This window comes from Phaethon aethereus (assembly GCF_964289735.1).
Source record: "Phaethon aethereus genome assembly, chromosome: 1".
Classification (NCBI taxonomy): Eukaryota; Metazoa; Chordata; class Aves; order Phaethontiformes; family Phaethontidae; genus Phaethon; species Phaethon aethereus.
The window spans coordinates 73,964,909-73,990,158 of record NC_138575.1 but is presented as its reverse complement, the minus strand read 5'-3'; the positions used below and the strand labels follow the sequence as shown (position 1 = coordinate 73,990,158).

Below are 25,250 nucleotides of genomic sequence, written 5' to 3'. Positions count from 1 at the left end.
GGGCCGACGCCAATCAGCTGCTGCGTTGTTCGCGCGGCTATGTCCCGTCCCGTCCCAGTGCCCACCCTTCTGCTTTCGTTACGGCAGATGAGCGCCTCGCGGGTCCGCCGCTGATTGGGGGAGAGGGGATACACGTGACCGCCCTCGCACCTCCCTCCCGCTTGGCGATTGGCTGAGGGAAGCCGGCAGCGGAAAAGGGGGCACGGGGAGGAGGCGGGGCCCGAGAGCCGGCCGTCCAGGTGGGAACGGGGAGGGATGGTGGGGCCGGCGCGCGGGAGCTCGTAGGCGGAGCGCGCGGCCTGGCACTAACTGACGGCGCGGCGCGGAGCGCGCCGGGGCTGTGGTCCTCGCGCGGGAGGAAGTGGGATAATGAGGCGCGGCGGGGGCCGAGGCCGCTGGCGGGGCGGGCCTGCCGGCCGCCACCTCCTCCTCCGCCTGTGCGGCCCCAGCAGCCTCCGGCCGGCGGAGCAGGTGGCGTCCCTGCCACGGGCCGCTGGAGGCGCGGGGCCACCTCGGTGAGGCGGGCGCTCCCGGCGTGTCGTGCTCGCGGCCCGTGTTCGGCTTGCAGGTGACGACGGATGCTGAAGCGGCCGGTGTAAATATATCTCCCTGCTCTGGGTTTGACTTTTTTTTTTTCCCCCTCGCTTAATGAACTTTTTTAAGGTGCCTTCTCAGGGTTTTATTGCTGGATTGTAGATTTTTTTTCACCTGGTTAAGCTACTGGTAAGACGACACACCATGCTCGTGCAATTACTGTTGGCGTTATTCCCTAATTTTAAGGGTTCTTTGTCTGGTAATGCTCTGTTAACTTCACTCACTTCTTGGAGTTGGGACTGAAGAGCTTTAGTTGGGCGGCTGGATAGAAGGTGGGGTCAGAAAGCTGCCAGTGCTTGGACATGACACTTTAAACCTGTGCAGGGTGGAAAGTGGCGCCGGTTGCTAACCGGCCTGTTCTAGGCATGGCCATCATGTATCTCCTTATAGGCCTCTCTTTCCCCACTGGTGGGCTATTTAGAAAAAGCAGTAATAGAATGGCTTCACAGGAGTTCAGCTGGTTTTACAATGGGATAAAACTGCCTAACAGGTAGGATGCTTCCACTTACCTTTTGTCTGCTGGGGTTTATAAGATATGAGTTTATCTTTCGGTTTCTTAGGAACTGCATTTTGAGGAATCAAATGGTAACTGAGGGTCTTTGTTGGCAGTGGTGATATAGAATCAATTGTAAGGTATGCTGAGCTACTTCTTTTAAAGGCAGGAGCTAAATTAAAGACTTGTGGAGCTTTAGTAGCATATAGGGAAACTTTTGTAGGTAATTTTAATTCCATTCATGCTCCTTGCATAAGAAAATGGTTTATGTTTCCTGAGTTATCAGCCTAGTGATATTTTTGAGGATTGTGTTTACTGGCGGGGAATAAAAGTAGCATATTGCACTTACGATGTGTCTGTTCCACACCTACTGATTTTTCTGGATGTCCCTAGCTTGGTGAGACTAATATTTCCAATAAGATTTGTGCAAGTGGCAGGTGGTGTAAAGACAGAATGACTTTCCCTCAGGTTTGGCTCCTCAGATTTGTATGTAATAAATAGTTCAGAATACCAAGTTTCTTGAATTTTGTCTTATTAGCATATAATAATAACAAAGAATGTTGTTCAAAAAAATTATCCAAAAAATAGAATTCTAAGTTCATCTCACTGATGATCTAGTCAAAACTAGTCACCCTTCTCTGAACCAAACTAGCTTTCTGCTTCCTCCTAGAAGATCCTCTAGATGTTAATGGTGGCTGCTTTTCTAAGGGGTACAATATAATTAATTCAGATTTTTCTGTAAAATAGTCTTTGAAGAGACAAAAAAAAAGTCAAAGGTAGGTGAATGACTGGCCTATATTAGACCATGCCTTTTGTAGAAAATTATGAGTTGGTCAAAATTCACTTGGTTTCATTTAGAAGGCTGGCAAGCTATAGCCTAAGGAATTGGTTGTGAGTTGGTATCTGTCCCTTTTGCAGAAAGAGTGTTGCCGTCTAGTTGTTCATATTTATGTAGGCAGATTAAGTGAACTAGTACTCAAACTGTTATATTAACACCTCCTATATTAATGAAGAATCTCATGCAGTACATTTGCTCTAAGTTTAGAGGATTACTCATGAAATAATTTTTCTTTTTTTAAAATTTATTTTATTCTTAGTGACAGTTACTTGGTTAAGTAAGATCGCCTAAGGATAACACTCTCTAATCTCCAAAGATGGCAGCCGTTGCAGGTAATCCCAAATTGGTATTCAATATGTTAATTTTGCTATCTTTTAGCTAACAGACATGATCACCTGCTGTTACTAATTGCTATTTGTATGAATTTAATGCATGCAGAAAAGAGTTTGTGGAGTCTATGTTGTTATCCTTCAGATTTAAAGAAAATGTTCTTTTACTGGATAACTTGTTTCTTAGATAAAAACTAAAAAGCCAGTTTGCTAAGGAAATCACTTGGTTTTCAATATTTTGAAAATACGCTTCACATTAAAATACTTTCAACTCTTTCCTGATGAGTAACAGTGGCATTTAGAAAAACAAGTGTCCCCATTTTATGCCATTTGTAATGAGGCTATCTTTTTCCATATCAGACATTTTTGCTTCCATAAGTAGACTATTATATCTGCTATGCTTGGACCAAAATCTCATCTTTTGGGGAGGTGGGTGGGAGTGAGACATTTCTGATGCTTTTCTGACCTGGTTCTGAAATGGTGGTACATGCCTGGTGTGCTGTGGTATGTGTTAATTATTCTTTTAAACCCCGGGGACTAGATTCTAGAACACAGTCTGTAATTCAGAGAGATGCATATTAGGATGTAAAGAGGCAAATTCCTGCCAAAGATTCAATTATGTAACCCAAGCTTTTGGGGAGTATTTTCTTCATTTTTTTCAGATCTGAAGAATGGCTTCCGTTCACAAAAGCTTTTGCCCTCTGTGTTCGAACCTTGACATTCAGCAGACCCTCTGGTTCTATGCAGAATGGAGATCTGGGTGCATGAAATGTTGCTTTTTGCTAATGTCCCCATTTCCACTTTCAGAAGACCTTTGCTTGCTAAAATCAATGTTGCTTCTCACATGTAAACACTTTCTATTAAAAATGTTCTAACGTTGTGCTTACCTTGGAATTGGCTGGAGTACTCATTGTCTTCCTTATAACACATATTTAATATCAGGGCAGATGCAATATGCTTTTTACTGCTTAATGTGCATCTGCAGAAAATAAAATTATTTCAGGTGTTTCTCTGGAGAGGTACTGCTTTTGAGAAACTGGATTGTAATATATTTTTTCTCTGTTAATTGACGCAGGCAATGATAGTGTTGCATATCTCTCAAAGACTGTGTCAGAGATGACAACTTACACTATATGTGTGTATATGACCTACTAATACAAGAAATATGTTGTTAAGACTTCCAAAGTATTTTTACATGACATATACAATATTAGTTGCTACAATCTTACTGGTGGGCCTGTCAGGCTGTCTGTTTCTCTAGATGCTTTTGGTTTGTGTTTAATTTTGATTGTCCTTAATCAACGAATTAAATAAAATATCATTTAAACCAGAGATTAGCATGTTACTGTAGTCTCTATTCTGCCTTCACCTTGCTTTTCCCTTCAGTGCTAGAGGAGGTACTGGTTTCCATTGAAAATGAACTGCAAGCAGTGGAGATGCAAATTCAGGAGCTTGTGGATAAGCAGCAGGAACTTATTGAAAAGAAGATGAGGGTAGAGAGTCTGATAAAGCAGTCCTCGGGAGACCCGGAGGCAGGTGGAAGTAAAGACAATGAAACCTCAGCTGAGGTGTGGAACAAAAAAGGTTTGCAGAGTCAAATTCAAATATTCTAACATAGAAGTAAACTAATTAGTAGGGGAAATATGTTCATACAGGGTTTTGTTTGGATAATGATATTGTCCTATTTAATTTTGTTTCACCTGGGTGACCTGCCATCTTAATTGCACGGGGTAGTGTTTGTACTTAACTCCCTGGACATTCCTAAATACTAATCTGAGTTCTTCTGGGCAGAATTATCACAAGAATGGCCTGTTACAACTACTTTTATTCTTTTCTTGTTGCAAAGTCACAACTTGATTTGATTTGCTGTAAAGAATCTTGGAGTAAGTCTGGATATATCACAATACTTATATTCCCTGTTTGTTTATGTTCTAAAAATAGTTACTCTGGATCTTATTGGGGTTTGATAATAATGGTCTTGCACTCTCAAAGTTACTTCTTGCTGTCTTTGTGTTTCTTCTTGCTTGAGTAGGTAGGACACTGGTTGTGTTTGCGTGGGTTATGTAGCCTCACCATCTTACCAAATTATACAAATTAGATGGATGCTGACTGCCAAAAGTAACGTAGAATACATTAGTATGATAGAGTTAGTCCAAGTGGTAAGTGCCCCATGGTGGTGTGAGGGCTGCTGTTCTTTTAGAAGTGCTGTCTTTCAAGGTAAGCATTAACTCAAGTCCTGGATAGCTCATGCGTCTTTGCCACGTTATGCCTAGCCAAATTAAATTCAGATCTTTTTATTATTTTTGTCCTGTCCTCTTTTGCTTCACTTGCAATTCAAAAATACATTTTTAGTTTCTACCTTTATCTACTGTATGTATCCTCCTTTTTGGATTTTCTAAAAATGAAATTAATTTTGTAGTGTCATCCATATTTGTGTGTGTTTGATAAAAGTGTTATGCATGTGTAAGAATACCGATACTTTATAATTGCAGATTGATGCTATTGAACAAATCTATTTGTTTTGGGTGACTTTGTGCCTGGTTCACTCCTCCTATGCTTTGAAAACTAACATCTTTGCAATCAGATGCTGCGTACATCTTGAATAAGAACTGTAGTTAAATTTGGTCCCCCGTACAAAGCTCACCAAAGTCAGTGAGAGGCTTTTCTTGGTTTCAGAGGAAAAAATAGTAGCCCTGCCTTCATTATACTATTTGTAATCGTTGCATTTGTATGAGGGAAGCATTTGGGCAACTTAGTAGTGAGACTGTTGTAGGGCTCAGTTTTATTTATTTTCAGGGTGGGCTTCTCATTTCCATTTAATTTTGGACTAATTAGTTAACTTGATCATTAGCACTTTGAAGTTCATCTGCTTGTGAGTTTTTAGCATTAGTTCGCATTTATGTGCAATGAGAGCCTTTAGTCTCATGGATTGTGTTTACATTTCATAGGGTTTTCAAAGGTACACCTTAGAAATTAGTGTATAAAGACTCAGGTTGTGCGTAGCTTTTTGTGTGCCATTATTGAATCTTTGAACACATTACCAGATCTAAAATTGTATTGCTTCCAGATTTAGTTATTGTATATGCAAATTGCCCTCCTTCGTATATTTTAACAAACTCCATTATGAAATGTGTTTGGTTTTTTTCCCTTAACAGATTTTCCATGGTATGAGAAGATAAAAACTGTGCTGCAGAGCAAGTTTAAACTCCAGAAGTTTAGGTCCTTGCAACTTGAAACAATAAACGCTGCATTGGCAGGAAAGGATATATTTCTTGTCATGCCTACAGGTGGTGGAAAGAGCCTTTGCTATCAGTTACCAGCTGTCTGTTCTGATGGTATGTAAGGGAAGAAAAGGTCATATATAAGCAATGGGATTTATTGTCTCCCTTTTATTGTTATTTGGAGAATGAATATTATATTGATGTCTGATATCATGGTATGGGGAAAAAAGAGCAAAGGTATGAGAGAAAGATTTACTAAAAATATTTTCTTTATTCTCCTGCTTTATTTTCTCTGAAGCAGCAGTAGCTTTAAAATAGATGTGCCTTTTAGGTGTAAATAATTTATCTAGTTCCTCTCAATATGTTTTGTTATTAAACACTGAAAGAACTTTTTAAAAGTTTGTCACTGTTTTCTTTTGTCTTTGTTTTAATTCAATATACAGACTATGAATTCTTAAAGTATGGATATTTCTTATTTGTCTGTTCTACTCTAAAGTTTTAGCTTCAGATTATTTGGGAGACTCTTTGTGTATTAATTTTTAAAAATAAATACCCAGTTCCAGTTTTTGAGCTGTTTTTTTCTTAAAAAAAGAAGACCCATCCATTTGCATGGAAGGTTATTTACTACAAGGACGAAATTTACCAATAACAAGCATTGCTTAGTTGTGTGGTAAACTAGCACCTCATGACACAGATGTGAACACAACTTTCTTTGGTTTGTATATTAGTTCTTACACTCTGCTCAGCTGTTTGTGGTCTAGATTCTAAGGTAAGGTGCATGTCACAGGCAGTTGATCAGAAGTATCCATATGTGACCAGCTTATCATCATTTACCAGCTATCTAGGAGGGGAATCTGCTACTCACGTTTGGCAGTTTCTTCAGAGTAGGGCTGATGCATTAGTAAAAAGTATTAGAGGAGATATTTGTGACAGCTGAACTGCTCAGTTTGCATAATGATTGATTGTTACAGGTTTTACACTTGTGATATGTCCTTTGATATCACTTATGGAAGATCAGCTCATGGTTTTGGAACAGCTTGGGATTTCTGCAGCTTTATTAAATGCTTCAAGCAGTAAGGTATGTTTAACTGCCAAGTCTTCATGATTTTTATGGTGTATGTGCTGGTGTCTTGCCTCTGTGTGTATTGTTTGAGTACTGAATGAATGGCACAGTTCTATCAGCAAATGCCATTCTATCAACAGTATCTTGCCAGCTATGTGCTGTGATACAGATAACATGAATAAGTATCTTGCATTCTTGTTTCAATGACAAGAACACATGTAAAACTTTCAAGGAATAAATAGATTCCATGGGGCTATTTAGAGGATGTGAAGTGCCTTTGGCTGGTGTGTGTTGTAGATTTTTACTCAGTTTCTAGACTTAGAAGATTGGAGTAGGTGATTTTTATCCACTAGTAACATGTTGAGCAGTGCAGGCTTTTACATATAATTATTTATCTTACTTTAGGATGGTAAGCTGTTTGTTCCAGAGGCCAAGAAACAACTTATTTCCCAGGCTGTTATTAGTCAATTGCTTTTTACAGTGAAATGTATTTTCCTGACTACTAGGAGGCTGTGGTCATTAACTTGCACATGACACTGGATTTGATAGGTTAGTGGCTTGATGCAGTATGCCAAACTTGGAGCCTGCTGTGAGGTAGAGTGCTTTGAAAACTCAGTAATAAAGACTGCAATTGTGTGTAAGAAATTGTTTTATACTTGTAGTACCACAGGCATGTTTGGTACATAGGTTATGGGGAATATACTGATAACACATGATGAAGCAAAGACAGATATTCAATAGTTTGCTTTTTCAAAGTTCTGTGGCAGATTTTCCAAGTATTAAAATTAACATTGTATATATAATGATCTTCTGCAAAGACTTATAGTAGTGGTAAACACTATGTAACAGTTTATCAGTCTCTGTTAATTATTCCTTATGCACTGTTAATAACCTTTTAAGAATCTTAACACACTGAAGTTGCTTAGTGCTGTCCTAGTTTGTTAGCCCCTGATTTGTCCTTTTGTTTTGAACAGGAACATGTGAAGTGGGTTCATACCGAAATGCTAGACAGAAATTCACAACTGAAGCTCATTTATGTGACCCCGGAGAAGATTGCAAAAAGCAAAATGTTCATGTCAAAGCTAGAGAAAGCTTATCAAGCAGGGTGCCTTGCTCGCATTGCTGTAGATGAGGTCCATTGCTGTAGTCAATGGGGCCATGACTTCAGGCCTGGTATGCTTATTAGAAATCTGGTTTGCGGTATTATTCAGGCATCAATAAATAATGGGTTAGGCCTGAAATAAAGCCAGGTGGTTTCTTCATGTGTTAAGTAAATACGTAGTGTATGGCAAGTACCTGTGTTGTCTCAAGTACTTTAAGTTTAGTTCACAAATGGCTATATCCTTGAGCTGTGTCAGGAGCTAAGTTCATGCAAATGAGGGCAATTTCAATGTAGATTTTGCTGTCAATATTCTGAAAAACTCCTAATTAATTTTCATTTCATTAAGCTCCGATTAAAGTTAAGTTTTGGCTGCCATCTTTAATATGGACAGTACATTCATCTTTAATCTACTGCTACATGAAAAAGTGTCGTTCTATATACTGCCCCCCTAACACTCTGGGTGACAGAGGTAGAGCACTTTGTAAATTTGTGAGAGAAATTTTAATCGCTTCTAAAGCAAGTTGAAACAAACGCCCTTGACTTGAAGGGAAAGAAAATGTGCTTTAGTCTGTTTCCTATCTTGTCAGTTTTAGAAGACTGTGACTTACTGGTTACTGTTTCTTTGCCTTTGAAAGAAAATCTGATTTGAAGCAATAGTAACTGTAAAGTCAACCTTTGCAGTTTTGTTAAAAAGTTGTGTCTGAGCAAAAAAGCCATGCCAGTTAAACAGACAACATGGAATTTGGGTATGTACCTCTGGCTTCATTTCTGTTTTAAGGCAGCAAAGGATTGTCAGCGCTGAGCCTTTAAAATCTTTCCTTAATACAGTCGGGCCTATGTATCCAAATTCCATATTGCTTGTTTATTACCAAAGCAATGTTTGCTGAAAAGCTGTTTGTGAAAACAGACCTTCAAAGTAACCTGAACGTTGGTTAATGTGATGCCACTTATATTTTTCTAACTTTTGAAGAACTTCTATTTCAATGTGTTTTGCCTTCTGAATTTTGGCTGTTTCTGTAAAATTCAATTAGAAGAGAAAGCATCTGTTTTGATTACTTGATTTGGATGTATAAATTAGTTTTGTGGTAAATTGATCAGTAATAACATCTATTGCAGTATTACCCCATTGAATGCTATTTACATTAATATCTTTTTTAACTTTGGATCTATGGTATGAGAAATCTTTTTCTTTCCCTTTTTTGTTTTCTTGTTTAGACTACAAGTCTCTTGGTATCTTGAAAAGACAGTTTCCCAATGCTCCCTTGATTGGATTGACAGCAACTGCTACAAATCATGTCTTAAAGGATGCTCAGAAAATTTTGCATGTTCAGAAGTGCATTACCTTTACTGCTTCTTTCAACCGGCCCAATCTTTACTATGAGGTATGTCTTACTACCTGTTGTTTGATTGCATCACAGTCATGTTAGCTTCTGTAAGTTACAGTTGATGAATTTTAGAATAAACTTTTCAACTATACATTTTAATAATAAATAGCTTTTCAACTGAATGATGATTTTCTTTTGTGACTTCATCTTGCTGAACTTGCTGTCAGCTGCAGAGGAACTTGGGCTGCTCTCTGTTTGTGAGCAAGGCCTAGCAGATAAGACTGTGTACAGGGGAGAGGTAGCAGGCTCAAACTGCTACAGCCTGTTGGAAAATATGTCAAATATGATTACAAAAAGTTGTGAATTATTGTGAGGTATGGTATTTTCAGTTTGGCCACGGCTTCTTTTATTGTTCTTCATGGGAAAACTTGTGATAGCCCCCCCTGCCCCCTATGGACTTTTGAGATGTGATCTGACTGTACACAAAGAGAATATAGTAATTTTGGTTAAATGGCAGAATAGTTGTGTTTATTGTACCAGAAGAGGTAGAATAATAGGTTTGTTTGACAGACTGTGTGCCTGCTTGAGGAACTCTCTGGCATGTGTATATTATATTTTTGAGGTTCGGCATAAACCTTCAAATAATGAAGATTTCATTGAGGACATAGTTAAGATCATTAATGGAAGATACAAAGGACTCTCAGGTAAAAAGTGTAAACAAAACCAAAAAGAAGCATGATATTTTTTTATAACCTTAAGCGTTACAGGGATGTTTACAAGTGATCCTGAAATGTGTACAGAAATTCTGCCTTCATCATACATTAAGCATCTGGCATTAAAAGAAATGAAATTTAATAAGATCCATACCTTGAATAATTACTCTTTTCATTCATTAGTGTTTAAATGTCTTTACAGTTTACTTATATCTTCTGAAGTATTGAAATGTAATGTCGATGTATATAAAACAATGTTTATGTAGATAAGAATAATAGCAATTTTTAAGATTGTAAAAACAAGGCTCAAAAAAGGTTATCTCTATGTTCTTAAATTACGTGTATGTCATTTGGTATCTATGTGTCAGGAAACTTACTATCTTTAACACTTTTTTTTCATATTTGATCATAAGATTCGTGTATTATTCAATGGTCAGAATGGGTGTGTGGTGGGGTGAATTGTGCTTTTGTGATGAAAGCAGAACTGTAAAAGTTGGACTTTGTGTAGTCAATAAATTATGTAGTGCAATTAAAGAGGAGAGCTATATTACAAAGGCAACAGAACCCAATTTTCCGGAGCAGCAGTCTTGCCCTTGTCTCTGCTGTGGAACTCTGTGGCTGTGGTGAGCAGCTCCCCGAGTACAAATTGTACTAAGATGATCACAAATTACATGGCTTTGTGTGTAATCCTTGAGTTAGCCCAGACTGACTAATGACAAAAAGCAGATTTATCTGTAAACCTCAGGTGAGATGTGATAGATGTCGTAAGGAACAGCACTCCTTTACATAAGCATTAATAACCATCGTCCTCCTTGAACAGTAATAGAATACTTCCATGATTATGTGGGTTGGCACCCATGTTTTCTTTTTAGCCTGCAAGTCAAAGCTGGTAATTGAAGTTCCATTCATGGCTACCAATACTGCAGACTGAATAGGCACAAAGATCGTTTACTGGGGTTTTTTTAATGGATTTATTTTTAAGTTAATAAAATTGTCAAAGTTGTTTTTAAGAATTGGGGATTTCAGATTCGGGGTTTTTTTTAAGACATTATAATAAGTCATCTTTCACTCTTGTGCAGGAATCGTTTACTGTTTTTCTCAGAAGGATTCTGAGCAAGTTACTGTGAGTTTGCAGAAACTGGGAATCAAGGCAGGGACCTACCATGCAAACATGGATGCTAAATATAAGACCAAAGTTCATAAAGGATGGGCAGCAAATCAAATCCAGGTTAAGTCGATACTTTTCATAGACTTATGTCTCATTTAAACAAATTGTGTTTTGGTACCTTGATGTTTTTTTAATCTTATTTCAGGTTGTAGTGGCGACTGTTGCTTTTGGCATGGGAATTGATAAACCTGATGTGAGGTTTGTAATTCATCATTCTATGAGCAAATCCATGGAGAACTACTACCAAGAGAGTGGACGTGCAGGTATTGTAGGAAATGGCTTTTGCGAAGTAGCCATTTGCATCTGTTAAACCAATACAATTGTACTTCGATTTCAGCCATTTGTGCGAAGTGTCTTGTCTTTGAGACAGGTTCCAAAGTGTATAATGCCACTCTGCCTCTGTAAAGATACTTCAAAGCAAATTTAAACTACATTCATGATCTCGGGCCTCTCTGCTGCAGTGTAGCAAAGAATAATGAAGTACCTAGACCTTTGCTCAGCATTTTTTTAATTACTTGATTTTTGTGACATCTGTGGCTTACCAGAATAATGTCATAACATGACATTGACTTATCAAATGTATGTTACAGAAAGGATTATTTTGTTTTGCTTTGCATAGCAACTGGGATGTGTGATTTGCTCAGGTTGTCTCTAGATGATGTCTTACCTCTGTATGCATTTCAGTGGACACAGAAATACAAGTAGGATGGGGAGTCTGAGGCAGGGAATTTTCAAGGATTGATCAATGTATAGCAGCACTAAATAGTTGTTACAGCTTAAAGGTTTTGTGATGTTTTGTTTTGGGTTTTTTGACCTTGTGCATTACTACTTTTTCAAAGACGGAATCAAATCTGTGTTTAAGGACTCTGAGGGGCAACCGGTTGAGATTTTAACTATGCCTGTATGATAGAAATTGGCCTTAATGCTGGCCTAAGAAATACAATGGTCATCAAAGTTTGTGGGCGTTGGCATCTGCTTACACTAGAGAGACAAGGGCCATATGGGTGCTGAAATAGTTGTTTCACAATGTTTATCAACTTGAGGTGATTAGAGCAAGCTTGTGTGTATTTCTTTTTCATAACTCGATTTAAATTAGATTCTTTGGGGGGGGCATTAATTAAGCCCTGCTGCTCATTTGCCTGAACTTGGCTTGTGAAACCTTCCTTTTTCCCCTTGACTGCCCAGCCAAGTGAAGTAGTTCCTTTCTGTTATATGTTAAACTTTTTCAAAGTTTAGGTTTTTTTAGACCTTTTCTGCTCTCTGGATCTTGTATACAGCAGGAGGGCACCCATCAGCACATCACTGGGAGGGGTGGGCAACAGGAAGGAAGATGTGATCGAAGTTCAGCTATAGAAGACACAGTTGATTTTAAGTGGAATATTTAATGAAATCATACCTAATTCTCTATTTATTACCATTAATACCTAATAAGGTATTTGAAGCTCACAATGTCTTTTGGTCAAATAAGACTTAGACTTCAAGATGTATTTGGCTAGGATTTTCCAAGAGGTGTTAGGGTGAGAAAATGGTGATTTCACTGACTTTCTGTATGACACTAATATTTTATTTTAGTCGTGAAAGAATAAAAATCTTCATTGTGTACTATTTTCAGTTTGCTTGATTCTGTAGTTTTAGAAGACTGTTCTAAATCTATTTTATTTCTAGTCTGTATCATGTTATGTTCTAGCAGATAATATGTTATGCTTGATACTCTGTTACAGTCAAGCACTGTCTATATAGGGGCTCCAGAAGCCCATGCAGATAAGAGTGGAATTTGTACCAGAAAATGCGATACTTAAAGTAAGTCTCATCTAAAGTTCAGAGTCTAATTTTTGGGGTTTTTTTTAATGCATTACAGGTAGAGATGACCAAAAAGCTGACTGCATTTTGTATTACGGTTTTGGAGATATATTCAGAATCAGCTCAATGGTAGTGATGGAAAATGTAGGGCAAGAGAAGCTGTATGATATGGTGTCTTACTGCCAGAATATGAACAAGTAAGTTACTGTGATGGCTTGGTTGCTTAGTTTACAAATAATTAGACTACTTCTGTTGGGTTTGTTTTTTTTTTTTCCCCCAGAAGGTATTTAAAAAAAAAAAGCACTGAACAAAAAACCCCATAAAACCACCACCAAAACAACCCCACCACACTATAGAAGCACTACTATTGTAACAGTCTTGAGTTTGGCGTCTGTGGTTTGTCTGCTCAGTATGTGTATACTCTTGCACACAACTGAATGTTGGTGTGTTGCTTGCCAGCTTCAGGATGAAGTTCAGGAAGCAGTTATTTTGAAATAAAATATCTGTCATCAAACAGTGTTTGGATTTCAAATCCCATTCAGAGCAAATACGGGAATACTTTGTTTTTTGCTCTAAGATACCCGTGTTTCACAGCCATACAGGAATCTGCGTGTGTTTAATGGTTCATCTGCTGCACTGAGTTGTGTTGAATACTTGGTGGAAAACACTTGTATTTATGTTGTGGATGACTCATGCATTGGCCTCCTTTGTTGGCCTCAGTCTAAGAATTAGTTCGTATTCTTATGATTTTTTATTCTGTTGGAATTGCAGATTATATGTGCTTTCTGCTTTAACCAAACTCTTCTTACAGCAATGTTTAGTATTGTTGAAAGCTACTAGTTACTCTTATTAGTGTAACTGACAGGGAATACAGTATTGCAGTGTTTGCTTTTTTTATTTTTTCCTGATATAATTCTTCAAGCTTGTTTTGAGATATGAGCTGTCCCAGGGGACCTTTTTTTGCCACTTCATGATTTATGACACAGGAGTCTACATTTATGTTCTGTACTCCCTCTTTTGCTCTCTTCTTTGAGGTGTCGCCGGGTCCTCATTGCCCATCATTTTGATGAAGTATGGGATTCTGCAAACTGCAACAGAATGTGTGATAACTGCTGTAGAGAGAACTGTAAGTAATTTTTTTTATAGCCAAGGATGGAGGGAAGTGGAGAAGGTTGGCTTGAAGAAATACCTAATTTAGACAAACTGTGAGCAACTTCAGTAATGTTTGCTTGTAATACCGCTGGTCTCCAAGGTTCAACTTTTGTTATGAACATCAGGTTTTTTTAGCTTAGTGTTGCCAAATTGAGGATGTTTAGCATGATACTTTCTGGTTTGGCTTTTTGCCTGAGGCCAAACACTTTGGTATCTTTCAGGCTCAGCCATTCACCTGTTCCCAAAAGTGAAGCTGGGGCAAAGGGGAGATTGACTTAACTGTTTTAAAAAGATTCTGGTATGTGTTGGGGTTTGTTTCAGGGGTGTTTTTATGTGTGAAAGCATTATTTTGAGAAGGAGCCTCTTGCTCTCTGCATGCCAAACTGTTCACACTTCGGTTCTGAGAAGGCACAGTTTGCACATGTCCTTTTACAACTTGCCTGGTAAAATCTCGGAGGATTTCAGTGCTGCATGCTCATGAGACCTACCTGTGTCAGGACCGTGCATGACATTTGTGCAGAGCAACTGAGCACACTAATTCAGGATTTTGCCACATGGGAGCCCTAACAGCACAATGTGTGTCCAGTGTGCACTCTTCCCTTGGAAGAAAGTTAGGATCATAAGAGGAAGGGCATATTGGCCAGGTGTAGAGGGAACTTGGGAGACAAGCTGAAACAAGACCTGCTGCGTAGGAAAGGAGGATGGTTTTCAGCAGAATGCCATTTTGGGATATAAGGTCTTTTGCTGCTTTGCCTACAAATATCTTGGGCAGTGTTAGGTAGCTAGCTTAAATTACACTTTCATGGGTGTTCACTGGCTTCTTGAAATGTCATTTTTGGTACCCATCCAGAAAGCTCTAAGTCTCTGAAGATGCACAAAGTATCTGTTGCTGCACTTACTCAGTGAGAGCTGTGGTTTGGACACAGGAAATCCCATACAAAGTGAGAAAGCTCTGAATAGAGTGCTGAGAAAAAGTTGGTCTTGGGCATCGCTCTTGGACACACAAAACCACCTTAAATTTCTTTGAGTAACAGGTGAATTCTTGTAATATGTAGAAAATACCATATCCTCATACCTCATATCTGTTGTGAAGCATTTGGATAATGTAGTGATCAGCACTTGAAAAACTTAGGAACAACTCTGTATTCAGAGCTGTTCTCGTAACTAGACTTTGTACATTTTTTGGGGGTGTAAAATAGAGAAAACAGATATATAAACTTTTTTTTTTTTCCTTTGTACAGTTAGTTATATTTATATAATGAAACTGTTTTGCAAAATCATACAAGTAACAACGTCTTGTTAACTTCTAGTTGGAAATGGAGCTTAGTTGAAATTTATACTGGGATCAGAGGTTGAGTAGAGTATGGAACTGGCTTGTACCCAAGACTTACAGGAACCATGCATGGAAGTATAGTTGAAACATATCTTGTTTACTGCTGGTTTACCCCCAGGGCCTTTTGATGTATAAGCCAGGTCTGAGGAAACCTAGCAGTAGTACTAGTTTTTCAGTACTTAATTCTTCATGTTGGAGGAGGCAATTGGGTAATTCTGTGCCATGATATGATCAGGCAGTAGAAGCATGATCATTATGTACTACCTGGATGTGTTAGTGCTTGGAATAATTAGTCATGATGAAGCTAATTTGTATAATGAAATTAATACTTTTTTCTTGTCTCATTTTTGTGAAGAAATGGCTCGCTTATATTCTTCAATTGCTCTTTGCTCTCTATTCTTTCCATAATAAATATTATGGGTGAGGAAGAGGAATCCAGCAGCAGAGTAACATAGTTGTAAACGGTTCTTTGAAATAATTTGTGTGGTTTGTAACGTTTAATACATGTAAAAAAGTTTGCAGGAGTGGAGTTCTAATAATGAAGTAAAAAGATTAATATAAGTTTGAGTACAAATATATCCTAATTTGACAGACAGAAAGTTACAGCTTAATTTGTTATACATTTATTTATTTATCGATATACATATAAAAGTTAATATATATGTGTACGCCTAAGGTATTTGTAGATACTATCTAAATACCTGTAAATAATTTGCTATTTAAATATTACTTCACTTTTATTTGTAGCATGTGAGAAAATGGATATAACGGGATTCTGCAAGGATCTAATCAAGATACTTGAGCAAGCTGAAAACATGAGTGAGAAGCTCACCCCACTGAAATTAATCGATGCGTGGTCTGGGAAAGGTGTATCAAAATTCAGGGTGGCTGAAGTTACTCCACCAAAGCACCCTCGGGAGGAACTGGAGAGAATTATTGCCCATTTACTGCTGCAGCAGTATCTGAAGTATGTAAGATCATCTAGTAGACATTTTTTCTTCACTTTTGTGTTAATTCTGAATAATGTTAATGGATACATTCTCTAGTTTCATTGTTAGCCTTTATTTTAGATGTATTTGATGTCTTTAAAAAAAAAACCTCAAAAGATTACTATATTTCTACTTCAAAAATGTCAAAACAAAAGTTGGAGGAATATTTGAAATGCTGCATCTCTTGCAATTTTAAAAAGCTGAGGTCTTCTGTATTCAGGTTGAACTTTCAAATCTGCAGCAGGCTTCATTTTGGAGAAGTTTGCTATTTATACAGAGTCTCATTTACATTCCATGGCTAAGCAAAGCAAATGGGCTTGCCCAGATGAAGTCTAAGTCAGGACAGTCTGGCTAACGTGGAAAGCGGTACGCAGAAATTTAAAGAAAGCATAGTGAAAATAACAGTGCTTCTTTTGTAAACTGGCTGTCTGTGAGGTATGTGGCGTGTCTTTTCACATAGCTTTAGAAGTTCCAAGAATATGTACAAATCAAATATTTAATCCCTTTATTTTTGTCTTAAATTTTTTGTGGCATTTGTTTGTACAGCTGACTTTTTACACTCTTAAGGGGAGAGCAGATGACTTGGTTTGATCCTCATTTTCCTCCATATATTCCAACAGATTGACACGTGTGCGTGTAAAGGTCCACAAACTGAACTAGATTAAGTGTTTGCCAGACTCGCTCTAAATTAAGTGACTATCCACTTGTATAGATAAAGCAGAGTCAAGCTGCTATTAGGAACAGCCATCAGAAGGGTTAATGTGTCCCATTTTTCCCCTGCACGGTCTTGCCTGTCTTTGTCTCCAACCTTCTCTTACAATGCTGATTTAATTTATGCAGGGAAGACTTCAGCTTCACAGCATTTGCTACAATATCCTACCTGAAGATAGGACCAAAAGCAAGTCTGCTGAAAAATGAGGCACATGTCATCACTATACAAGGCATAGCAAACAAGAAAAGTGTTTGCAAGGTATTTATATCTGCACTGACTTGCTATATAGATACCAAACTATTAAAATAAACTATAATGGAAAAAGGTATCTGCTTAATATATTTTTCATGGTAATACACTCAACAAGATTTAAAATAGATCTAATTATCTTCTCTCTTATGTAGGAACACTGAAAAAGGAAAGCGATGTTAGAATTTTAATAGGACTGTGTATATCTTACAGGACAAACCATCTCAATCTTCAAATTTGAAAGGAAGCAGAGAAAATGCTCAGACTGTTTCAAAGACTATCCAAGATTCAACAGTGAAGAATTCACAGGAACATAAACGGCCTAACTGTGGTTCTAACTCAAAAGCAAAGAAGCTTAAGCTTCAGGCAGGTGGAGATGACCAACAAATAGTTCTTGACTGAGTTTCACAGCCTACATTTAGGATCTAATCATGTTTGCTTCTCCATGGACAATGCAGTAAGTTCAGTTTGTGTTTTAGTAATGGTATTTTTTGTGCATTTTTTAATTAAAAAAAAAAAAAAACCAACAGGGAAACAAATATCTTTAAAATGCTCAAATCTAGAAAAAGTCTAGTAGTCAAGGGAAAAATGCTTCATATCAAAATAACTGGTGCATATTTTACGTTACAGCAATGACAACAAAATGCAAACAATTACCGTGTTGCCTTTTTAAGTCTTTTGGAAGTGTAGTGTATAGTAACACTATTGCAGAGTCACGCGGGCTGGAAGGGACTTCCAGAGATCATCTAGTCCAACCTCCTGCTCAGAGCGGGTCCAGTTGGAACAGGAGTTCAGGGCTGTGTCCAGTTAAGTTTTGACCGTCCCCAAGGATGGAGATTCCACAACAACTCTCAGCACCTGTTCCAGTATTTGACCACCTTTATGACCAAAAAAGGGTATTTCCTAGAGCTAACTGTTACCTTCTGTGTTGCAACTTGTCTGTTGCCTCTTGTCTTATCGCTGTGCTCTTCTGAGAAGAGTCTGGCCCCATTGCTGCTATGGTCTTCCATTAGGTAGTTGAAGACCAACAGCAAGATTAAAACGATCACTCTGCCTCCCCCCGGCTTTCTTCTTTTTTTTAATCTGGAAGAAATCCAGTTCTCTGTTTCTCTTCTCTAAGCCCCTGCTTCTCTCTGAGCACCTAGGCAGCTTGGTAGCCCTCTGCTATACTCAGTCCAGTGTATCAGTGTGTTTCTCTTGCTGGGAAGTGCAAAACTTAACCCAGGACTCCAGCTGTAATCTCACAAGTGCTCAATAACCAGGAGTCATTTCCCCCAAACTGCTAGTTACATTCTTGTTAACATAGCCTATTATGCAGTTGTTGTCTGTTCTGCAAAGGCATGCTGCTGCTTCATGTTCAGCTTGTTATCTATTGAGAGCCTGTGTCTCTTTCTGCAAAGCTACCTTCTAACCAGTCCAGCCTCAGCCTGTACTGTTGGCGGTCTTACTCCATCTCAGGTGCAAGACTTTGCTTTTGCCTTTAGCTTAGAGGTTGCTGTCACCCCATGTGTCCAGCCTGTCTAGGTCCCTCTGAATAATAGCTCTGCTCTCTGGTGCATCAACAGTTCTCCCAACCTTGGTATTGTCTGCAGACTGGCTGGAGCATGCTCCATCCCTGTATCCAGATTGTTAGTGAAGGACCCTAAGTTATATTGGCCCCAGTATTGTTCTCTAAGTGTTGGCACTAGAAAATGGCCACCAGTTGGACTTTGTACCACATACCCCAATTCTTTGAACCAGGTGGTCTAGACAACTTTGTACCTACCTTGTTGTACGTTTATCCAGTCTATATCTCACTGATATTTTTAGCTGTAAGGAAATTATAGGAGATAATGTCAAAAGCCTTGCTAAAGTCAAGGTGTACAACAACATCCATTGCTACCCCCTTATTCACACAGGCAGTTATACTGGCTGATCCGGTATGCTTTGCTTCTGGTGTATCTAGGTGGCTGTTCCCCATCACCTCCATGTGTCTGGAAATGTCTTCTGGAGTATTTGCTCCTAAAGTTTTCTGGGGGCTGAGGTGAAGCCGACTGGCATTTAACACCTTACACCCTCCTTTTTGCAGATGGGTGAGATATTTGCCTTTTCCCAGTCGTAAGGAGCCTCCCCTAGTCTCCAAGTCCTTTCAGAAGTGGTAAGTCATGCATGGACCTCAGCTAGCCTCCTCAACACCCCCAAGTGCAGCCCATCCAGTCCTAGGGCTTTGTGTATGGCCAGCTGGCTTAAGTGATCTGTAACTCCACCTTCCTCTGCTGCTCTACTCCCACAGGCTTGGGGACGTGGGAGGTCTGAGGGCAAGCCTTACCAGTGAAAATGAGGCAAACACCACAAGTACCTCAGTCTTTTCTGTGTCCTGTGTCATTAGCTCTTCTACCCCTCTGAGCAGTGGGACCATACTTTGCTTACCCTTCCTTTTGCTGCTAAGGTTCTTACAGAAGCTCTTCTTACTGCCTTTCACATCCTTTGCTAGTTCCACCTCCAGCTGAGCACTGACTTTTCTATTCTAACTCCCTCCATGTATGCTCAAGCAGTGTCTCTATTTGTTCCAGATATCTTGTACCTTCTGCCTCCTTTTTGTGTTTGAGCCAGCTGAGGAGTTCTCTGTTCACCTGTGCTGGCCTTCTGCCAGGCTTGCTCTACCTCCTGCACATAGGATTAGACTATTTGTGTTTTGAGGAGGTTGTGGTTTGGACATCAAGCAGCTCTCCTGAACGCCTTTGCCTTCCAGGGCAGTCTCCCTGGGATCCTCACAAGCAGTTCCCTGAACAAGCAGAAATTTCTCTCCCAAGGTCTACTGTAGTGGTTCTACTAGGTCTTCTTCACTTCTCTGTCAAGTTTAAAATTCTCAGTCACAGGGTCACTGAGCAACATCTGGGATCTGGGCACCTAGTAAGAAACAAACATATCTCCAAGTCAGCAAGGGCTCTGTGCCCAACATCTTCCTTTTCTTCATCGCATGAACACTTGGCTCATGATCAGCTGGCATAGATGCATTCCTTGGCAGAGTCGTCATCCTCATCTTTCTTAGGGCACTGTACCTACTCAGCAACAGCAGAGCTGCAAGTGGAAAAGGAGGCCTTTTGTGTTGCTGGAAGCAGCGGGTTTCCAGCCTTCCCTCCTGTGGGAGTCTCCATCTACTGCTCCTGTGAGCGTAGTCTCAAGGTTTTCCCTCTGTCGTGGTTTAGCCTCAGCCGGCAACTAAGCACCACGCAGCTGCCCACTCACTCCCCCTCCCCCAATGGGATGAGGGAGAGAATTAGAAAAAAACCTCATGGGTTGAGATAAAACCAGTTTAATAGGACAGAAAGAGAGAAAGAAACGACGATAACAACAATAATACTGACAAAGGAATGTACAAGAACAAGTAATGCCCAATACAGCAATTGCTCACCACCCGGCAATCGATAGCCTGTCCCCGAGCAGTGATTTCCACACCACGGCTAACTCCAGTTTATGTACTGGGCATGACGTATGGTAGGGAATATCTCTTTGGCTGGCTTGGGTCAGCTGTTCTGGCCATGTCCTCTCCCAGCTTCCTGTGCACCCCCAGCCTTCTTGCTAGCAGGCCAGCACAAGAAGCTGGACTGTCCTTGACTACTTAGCAACAACCCAAAACATCAGCACATTATCAACAGTTTCTCATCCCAAATCCAAGACATAGTCTCACACTGGCTTCTGTGAAGAAAACCAGCTCTATCCTGGCTGAAACCAGGACACCCTCCTTTGCAGCCCAGGGCTCTGCAGCGTCTCTGTGAAGACCCTGCCCTCTCCTGTTCCTCCTCCTGGCTGCTCCGCAGGCTACTTACCTCCTCCTGCGGCTCCTTTACGCAGCAACTGGGCACTGGAGCCAGAGCCAGCCCCAGGGAGAGACATCAGACATCTGGAGACCAGGGCTGCTGCTTCCTCTAGAGCTGTGTGTGGGTCACAGCCTCTGCTGTGCCAGGGGTGGTTGTTCCAGCCCAGGGGGACAGCACCATTACTGCAGTTTTGAGCAGAGGTGTGTCCCTTTTCTGCAATACTCACGTCTGCTACAGTGTATTTCAATACTTGGGTATACTTTAGAGAAGAATTTCAAAAGGGTGTTGCTACAACATTGCACTGCTTCTGAGATTTAAAGGGGTAAGTACATAAGATATTAAAAAAATGTCTGTTGCTCTTAGAATGGGCTTTCTCTAGCTTGTTATTAAAATAGAAAATTACAATTTTAGTGCTTTTCAGAAGTACCTAAATTTGTATTTAAAAACAAGACAATTTTTCTTGATCTTAGCTGTTCCCTTTGTAAGAGGTATGCTTTACATGGGAAATACAGGAAAAAAACGCCCCTCAAGAAATACTTCTTTTTTCCTCCTCCTTCCCCTGTTGAATGGGCTTGTATTCCAACTACAGTGCTTTACTTGAACTGGAAGTGACTCTGGTTGTCCTAAGAAATACTCTGCTGCTCTGTAAGCTCTAGCACAGGAGTACATTGGAAGTTGCATACTTCAAGCCTACATTCAACTGAATCTTTGGGAGTTTTCTGAATTCTAGTCTCTGAACGATGCTACTCCACCTATCCCTTTGCTTATGTTCCCGTTTGTGGAAATGGAAAAGAGAAAGCAACTAGAGGAGAGTATTGCTGCTTGCCTGTGGCTTCAAGTAGTGTGTCTTCACCATTTTGAAGAGCAACCTGTTTCTCTTGGCTCACCTACATGACCTTTCACATAATGTCTTGGTTCTGTCAAGGTAAGAGAGAGCCCGTGCTTACTGCTGCAAGTGTTTTTGCATTCTACCTCATCCCACAAAGCTGAGTGGCTGATGGCAATTAAATACCTGTAGGGGTGATCACTGAATGTCTTTCTCTATCATACTCAGGTTTAATGCAAGCTTCATCAAAACTAGGATAGTCAAAGAGTAGAAAAATGATAAAAATCATTCAGAACGACAAAGTATGAGTAGTAGAGGCTGTTTTTAAGATGTTTCACAAGTAGTGGAAATCTAGTAATTTAGAAAAAATCTGGTAATTTAGAAGTTATGGTAGAATTTTCATTCTGAAGTTTGGAACTACATTGAAATGAATTTATTTTTTTGCTAGAAAGGCAGAAAAATTCTATTCCAAGTTGAACAATGCCAGGGCTGAAGCCTGAATGAACATGAGAAGACTTTAGTGTACTTGGTGCAAAGGAATAGAAGGCAAAAAGAATGATTGAGCTCTTGCCTTGATGAGTTTGGGAAGACATGAGCTGCTACTGAAGCATTCATATTTGGTAACCAGTAAGTAAGGCCTTCTGCTGCTAACAGGAACCTGAATCAGCATGGGTGATCAGCCACTTGCATTTGTCAGAGCTGGGAGCAGGAAGAGCTGGGTTGAGGAAAAAGGCCTGAAGAGCAGCTCTGCCCACACTTTCCGTTCCCAAGTGGCAACAACTGCTGGGCTTTTGTTTTGTTTACACTTAACCTTTAAGCAGCACTTAATCTCAGAGATGCAGATGTCATGGTTATGCTATTTATTAAAAAGAATCTTGGAACCATACAAAGATTGTAAATGAAAGTGAGCAGACTTTTCCTTGCCTCTGAGGGTTCTGGATTTCCCCTCTTAATTTCTGCTAAATTAGAAGATGATGTATATTGATCCCCTAATTCCAGGGCTGTAAAGGGCTGTTTGGTATATTCAGTAACCAGGAAATTACCTTTAACTGCTTTGAAGCCAATCTCAACCTAGAACCATGTGACCTCTCTTCTCTTACATGGACTTCCATGAAGTTGCTAGAACACTTGCCATCTTAACATTTACATTAATATGTAATTTTTTAAAAAATTACACATAAAATGTATAATTTAATTATATAAAAGGAAAAGCTTCATAATAATGGTGGGCTCATTTTCAGACAGTAAGTAGACTGGAGGAAAGTGATGCTCTTTTCTGAACAAGGACTAAACCATGTGGCTTAGCCCTGTTCCACATTCAGACAACAGAGAATCACAGAACAGCCTAGGTGGGAAGGGACCTTGAAAGATTCATTTGGTCCTATCTTTTGTGGGCAAGGGAGCCTAGATGAGACTATCAGTGCCCAGTCCAGCTCTGTCTTGAAAAAACTCCTGTGATGGGGACTCTACCACTGCCCCACAGGAGTTGTACCACTGATTGATTATTCTTACTGTAAAAAAATGTCTTTTTTATGTTGAAACAAAGCTGAAGGAGTGCTTGTAGAGTCCAGAAGAACTGGACACAGGCAAGTGTCGGGTTATGTTAAAAGCTTAAATTCTTTTGCAATGGAGGGCTTGGGTATAAGCTTGCTTTCCATTCTTACTTTCCCCCGTCAAGAACTACTGATGGGTATATAACCAATATCCTCTGAAACTGGTTAGTGAAAGGGCATCACCATTCCTCTGTCTGCTCAGTCCTACCTTCTGCACGGTGTAATTTGGTGCCATGACGCCTTTTTCTTTCAAGCCTAACCCAACCTCTAATGTGGGGCACCACGTTCAGCTAGCTGAACTGTGGCCATTCTGCCATGGGGTCACAATCTCTCTATGCACTGAAGAAAATACTCAGCTACAGAATTTTTCTGCCTCTCATTTCAGCAGGGAGAATAAGTAACTGTATGTAAAGTAGAAATATATACCTGTTGACTTCCTTGATGAATATCAGTGGTTCCAGAAACAGGTAACTGTGCTGCCACAGTGGAAAGACCCAACAGCTACTACTGACTTCAAGCATTGCTTAGGCACAGTTGGCGTTGAATGCTACATTCCAAATTTTGAAGCCCTTATAGATCATTGGCTGCTAAGGTCAGTTCAAACTTGATTATAAATGTAAGTTCCAGTAGGTTTCATTCAGATGTATACCAACTTAAGTAGAAACATGATTAAGAACACATTCTTCATCTTTATTTTTCTGGTAGAATCTTGTCCATCATTTAACTGAAACCTTTGCCAAAAGTGGAGTCAATCAATTTAATTAAACAGTCATTCTCTTAAAAAAATAGAGTGATTTTCTGGGAGAAGTCCCAATACGTACTACAGCCTTTGAATGTAGTGGAGTACAACAAACTGTTCCCAGTTGGACCCTAAATAAACAGCAACTCCCAAGCAGCAACTGTAGAACAAAACCAAAAGCCAATAGGAAGCAATGCCTGTCCATGGATGGCACATGGAATACAGAGAGGACATTCAGGAATAGCTTAAATTGTTGGGCTTTATCAGCTAGGCACTAAATCATACCTAGTAACTAACCCATGAGCTTGATCAAAGCAAGCACATCACTATTATTAAAATAAGTGCATCTTGCATAACTAAATGTACAGCCAGGGGAGCTAGTTACAACTTAATAGTAGGTAATTTGTCACTAGTAAAATTTGAGTTTAGTACCTGCCAAAATTCCTTCCTGGAACCAGTATGCACAACAGTGGAAATAAGGAGAGGGCAGAAAGCAGCCAGGACACATACTGCTCCTGAATGTTTTCGTTAAGTAACTGTAATATTAAGAATCCCATCGGGATATGGGACTCGCATTCAAGACGGCATCCCGTACCATCTACCACATAGTCTGGATACAGCAGCCTGCTCTGCAGGCAACACCCACCAGTGCTGCTGTGTTAGCCTTTCCCTGGAGCACACTGCATGACAACTCTCTGGGGCCTCAGAGAGGATGCACCAGTGCAGCTTTACTGCCATACCGGCAGAGCTGAAGTGACACACAGTAAAAAAGGTGCTCTCAACAAATCTTGAAGTTGTTTCATCCTGGCTTTCACTGCTCAGAGTTTTTGTGTTCTGTACTTAGCCAATGAGTAGAAAATACATTTCTTTCAGAAGTAAACTTAACAGCAAAAAAGAGGAAAAAACAAAGCATCCATCTTGCCACATATTTGCGGACCACATTCGAGATAGCCAGAGCTCCAAGCATCCTGTGCCCTAAGGATGTCCTCTGTACATCTGAGCCAACTCAACAACGAGGATACCGTTAGCTGGAACAGGACACTTGTAACCTGTGGCAAGTACTGACAGGTCTGAGGGGTGCTAGCAGGATGGTAACACACTGTGCAATTGCCTTGTAACCATCCACCTGAGCAAGTGGCTTTGGGAAGCCAGGGCTATAGCCAACACACTGCCCACATCTGGAGGTAGCTTTAGGCAGGGAAGGCAGCACTATCACATCAAGGCATCCTGGCTTACTGGTTGAGATGAGGA

The 25,250-nt window shown here is 39.8% G+C and overlaps 1 protein-coding gene across 1 annotated transcript; it reads left to right on the top strand.

Moving 5' to 3' along the window:
* Positions 1 to 369: 369 nt before the first annotated feature.
* RECQL (RecQ like helicase) lies at positions 370 to 17,950 on the top strand (the record flags this gene model as incomplete). Its single annotated transcript, XM_081999266.1, has 15 exons — positions 370 to 515; positions 2,946 to 3,100; positions 3,641 to 3,838; positions 5,410 to 5,589; positions 6,447 to 6,553; positions 7,513 to 7,711; positions 8,856 to 9,022; positions 9,588 to 9,669; positions 10,758 to 10,906; positions 10,992 to 11,109; positions 12,705 to 12,843; positions 13,681 to 13,772; positions 15,879 to 16,098; positions 16,961 to 17,090; positions 17,295 to 17,950. The coding sequence occupies 15 exons, from the start codon at positions 370 to 372 to the stop codon at positions 17,481 to 17,483; spliced, it is 2,271 nt and encodes a 756-aa protein (XP_081855392.1). The 3' UTR covers positions 17,484 to 17,950.
* Between the last annotated feature and the right edge of the window lie 7,300 nt (positions 17,951 to 25,250).